Source organism: Odocoileus virginianus, chromosome 27 (assembly GCF_023699985.2).
Source record: "Odocoileus virginianus isolate 20LAN1187 ecotype Illinois chromosome 27, Ovbor_1.2, whole genome shotgun sequence".
NCBI classification, from domain to species: Eukaryota; Metazoa; Chordata; class Mammalia; order Artiodactyla; family Cervidae; genus Odocoileus; species Odocoileus virginianus.
In genome coordinates this window covers 44614657-44619130 of record NC_069700.1, presented here as the reverse complement: position 1 = coordinate 44619130, position 4474 = coordinate 44614657, and the positions used below count along the sequence as shown (strand labels likewise).

Sequence of the window (4474 nt, the reverse complement as noted above, 5' to 3'; positions counted from 1 at the left end):
GTTATATGAGCTGTTTATATATTTTGGATATTAACCACTTACCAGTCATATATGTCATTTGCAAATATTTTCTCCCATTCAGTTGGTTGTCTTTTTGTGGATTGTCATTTTGTTTTATAAATATATATATATATTTCCTGTGCAAAAGTTTTTTTTTAACATTAAATAGGTCTAGTTTGTTTGTTTTTGCTTTTGTTTCTTTTGCCTTAGCATACAGAGTAAAAAAAAAAAAAATATTGCTATGATTTATCTCAAAAAGTATTCTGCCTCTTTTCTCTCTTAGGAGTTTTATGGATTCTGGTCTTAAATTTAGGTCTTTAATCGATTTTGAGTTTATTTTTTTAAATGATGAGAGGAAATGTTGCAGACATTCTTTTACATATAAATGTTCAGTTGTTGATCATTTCAGACTTATAAAACTTTTCAAAACTACTTAACTAAACAGATATGATGATGCTATACAAATTGTTTTTAACTTGCCTTCCTTGCCATGCTCAGTTGCTTCAATAGTGTTCTACTCTGTGATACTATGGACTGTAGCCTGCTAGGTTCCTCTGCCCATGGGATTCTCCAAGGCAAGAATACTGGAGTGGGTTTCCATTCCCTCCTACAGGGGATCTTCCCAGCCCAGGGATGGAGCCTGTGGCAGGATGGAGCTCTTGCGTCTTCTGCATTGCAGGCAGATTCTTTACCACTGAACTCCCCAGGAAGCCTGTCACTTGCCTTAATTTTTAATAAATCATTCATTTTTCAAGATTAATAAACACATGCAAAAGTAATCATCTTTATTGCCTGCAGATAACTCCTGCCTACTTCTATAGCATAATTGTTTAGTTATTTTCACATGTTCAGATTATTTCTATTCTTCATTAGGTGCACACAGATACAAATAAACACCAGTGTATTATGTTTTGGTCTTTGGTGAGCTAAATAGCTTTTGGTAAAATGAGCATATCTGGCAAAACACATTTTGGTCATTAGTGTACATCACTACCATCCTGTGATTGTAGAATTAGCACATCTTTTTCCCAGCTTTATTGAGATAAAATAATAAAAATTGTCAAAAGTTAGACTTAAGGTGGATAATGTGATGATTTTATGTTGTCATTGTGAAATGATTACCACAATCAACTTAAGTAACATAATCACTATCTCACATAGCTATCCTTTGTGTATGTGGGTGATAGGAACAGTTAAGGTCTACTTTGTTAGCAAATTTCAAATACAACACAGTATTATTAACTACAGTCAACATGCTATATGTTAGATTGCTAGAACTTATTCATTCTATCTGTAAATCATCATGGCAGCAGTCAGAGTTCTCCTTTCCTTGTCACATTATCACTACTATGAGTAGTTATTCATCACTTATAGATCACAGCACCTCTCTGAGAACTTGATGTTCAAATTTAAGGTAATGCTTCTATAGATGACTAGAGGAACTTGATTGTGTTGTAACTATGTTCATTTCTCTTAAGAGCAAGTTTTTGAATGAGTTCCAAATATATTTTGTCAGGATTCATCTGCACATATGTACATTTTGTAAACTACATAAAAATTAAAATTGCTTTTATTAATTATGTTTAATTCAGCTTTCTTCTTCTTTCCTTGAATTTAAATGTGATTTCTTGTTATTTTTAAAAAAAATTTTTACTATGGGGACTCTTGGTAAAAATTTCTCATATTCTGCAACAAATTCCTCTGAATTTTATGACTTTGCTCTTTTGGATGTTTACATATTTTCATAGTACTCATAACTCAAAAAAGAATTATTTAACTCTATATCATGTACCAATTATGAGGGATAAAAGAATTTAAAATGCCTTTATGGAAGGAAATAATTCACATCATAGAGTTGTTGGGGAACTAAGAGTTGCAAGAGACAGATATTTGTGGAAGGGCTACCCCAGTGACCAGAATGTGAAAGTGAAAGTCGCTCAGTCCTGTCCAATTCTTTGTGACCCCCATGGACTGACCATGGAATTCTCTAGGCTAGAATACTGGAGGCTAGATCCCCTTCTCCAGGGGATCTTCCCAACCCAGGAATGGAACCAGGGTCTCCTGCATTGCAGACACATTCTTTACCAACTGAGCTATGAGGGAAGACCTCCCAGTGACCAGAGCAGAAGTCATATGAACCTCTCATGGACTGGTGGTGGTGGTGGTTTGGTTGCTAAGTTGTGTCTGACTCTTGCGACCCTGTGGACTGTAGCCCACCATGCTCCTCTGTCCATGGGCTTCTCCAGGCAAGAATACTGGAGTGGGTTGCTGTGCTTCCCAGCACAGATCAGGGGATCTTCCCACCCCAGGGGTTGAACTCACATTTCTTATGTCTCCTACATTGGCAGGTGGGTTCTTTGCCACTAGTGCCACCTGGGAAGCTCCATGTTAAGTCTGTACATTAGCCTAAACTGAAATATTTTGGAAAACCTGTCTAGTACTGGACTCACCTATCAAAATTCTTTGGTAGCCAGTTTCATTCCAGAACTTGACAATCAGAACTTTAGCAATAAGAAAACTGCTGTCTCCAAAATTACAATTGCTGTTACTAAAGAAGGTTATTACAAAACAATTTGACAAGTACATGTTTTTCTTCCTTCCTTCCTTTTCTTTCTTTCTTTTTAGATTGAGTGTGCCTCTTTTTCAAAGAGAAATTTTTATGGTCCTCTAGTATCTCATTGGAAAAGACCTTGGTGCTGGGAGGGATTGGGGGCAGGAGGAGAAGGGGATGACAGAGGATAAGATGGCTGGATGGCATCACCGACTCGATGGGCATGAGTTTGAGTAAACTCCTGGAGTTGGTGATGGACAGGGAGGCCTGGTGTTCTGCGATTCATGGGGTTGCAAAGACTCAGACACGACTGAGCTGAACTGAGTATGTTGTTGCTGGTTAGTCACTAAATTGTGTCCAGCTCTTCTGCAACACCATGGATTGTGCCCTGCAAGACTCTTCTGTCCATGGGATATACCAGGAAAGAATGTTTAAGTGGGTTGCTATTTGTACCCATGAGTCAAAGCTTTTTCTTGCCCAGAGTTCTCCAAAGAGCTGTCTTGACTTCCTTGTTCCGTAAGCTGTAGATGATAGGGTTGAGCATGGATGTCACCACAGTATAGAAAAGGGCCAGGAGTTTATCTACCCCGGGTGAATGGCTAGTCTTGGGCCTCAAGTAGCTGACAGACGCTGAGCCATAGAAGAGCGTTACTACCAGTAGGTGGGAGGAACATGTGGAAAGAGCTTTTCGGCGGCCTTCAGGGGATGACATGATCAGCACGGCAGCTAGAATTCTGCCGTAAGAAGCAACGATTAATAAAAATGGGCTGGAAATGCAAAGAGTGGCCACAACAAAGACTGCAGCCTCATTATGGGATGTATCCCCACAGGCTAGTGCCAGGATAGGCGGGAGATCACAGAAGAAGTGGTCTATTTCACAGGGGCCACAGAAGTCTAAAGAGAAAATGTAGTTTGTTTGGCCCAAGCTTACTATGCAACCCACTCCCCAAGAAATCATTGCTAAATGGACACACACTCCACGACTCATTCGTGTTACATAATGAAGTGGGGAGCATATGGCCGTATAGCGATCAAAAGCCATGGCTGCCAAAAGATAGCACTCACTGATCCCAAATAAGGCAAAGAAAAACATCTGTGTGGCACATCCCTCCCGAGAGATTCCTCGGGCCTCACTCACAAGGCTCTGCAGCATCTTGGGTATGACAGAGCAAGTGTATCCAATCTCCAAGAGAGACAAGTTGGCCAGGAAGAAGTACATGGGGGTATGGAGGACTGGATTGGTCCAGATGGCAAGGGCTATGAGAGCATTGCCTGTCAGTGATGCTAAGAACATGAGTAAGATGAGGGTAAAGAAAAGGAAACACTGTTCAGTGACCTCGGAGAATTTGGTAAATGCAAAGTGTTTCACAGACATGCTATTGTCTCTCCACAAGGAACAATTGATGCTCATGGTCTGAAAAAAAAAAAAAAAAAAAAAAGAAAGGCAAGGTCATCAAAAAGATTCTTTTAGCTGGAAAAATAAATCTTTATATTGCTCTTAACAAGCTCAAGTCAGAGATAAATTTCTTACCTCTAATTTAAAAAATTTGGAAGTTAAACTGAGCCTGTTGCCAAATCTAGTCAGCAGGCATAAAATGCAAAAAATTTCAGCACAATTAGCTTTTATCCCATTATTTTACCAAATAAAATTATCATATCTAAATATTTATTTCCTATTCTCTTGCCACTGACTTGCTTTCTTCACTCATTCATTCCACAAGTATTTATTGAATTAAGAGTATTTTCAGAGTATTTTTCACTTACTGTTCGTGGGTCCTGGGATTAAACAATGGACAAAAAAGGATGGAAACAAGTGGACTCGTTCAAAATTCTGTTAAATAGGAAATAACAACTCTGAATGATTACAGAACCCTTGGTGGACATGATTTTGAAAAAATTTGTTCACTCATTAAGTATTCTATT

The 4474-nt window shown here is 38.7% G+C and overlaps 1 protein-coding gene across 1 annotated transcript; it reads right to left on the bottom strand.

Moving 5' to 3' along the window:
• Positions 1–3011: 3011 nt before the first annotated feature.
• LOC110143516 (olfactory receptor 10C1-like) lies at positions 3012–3968 on the bottom strand. The gene has a single exon (XM_020903166.2). It carries the CDS (start codon positions 3960–3962, stop codon positions 3012–3014), a length of 951 nt encoding a protein of 316 aa, XP_020758825.2. The 5' UTR covers positions 3963–3968.
• Positions 3969–4474: the final 506 nt, after the last annotated feature.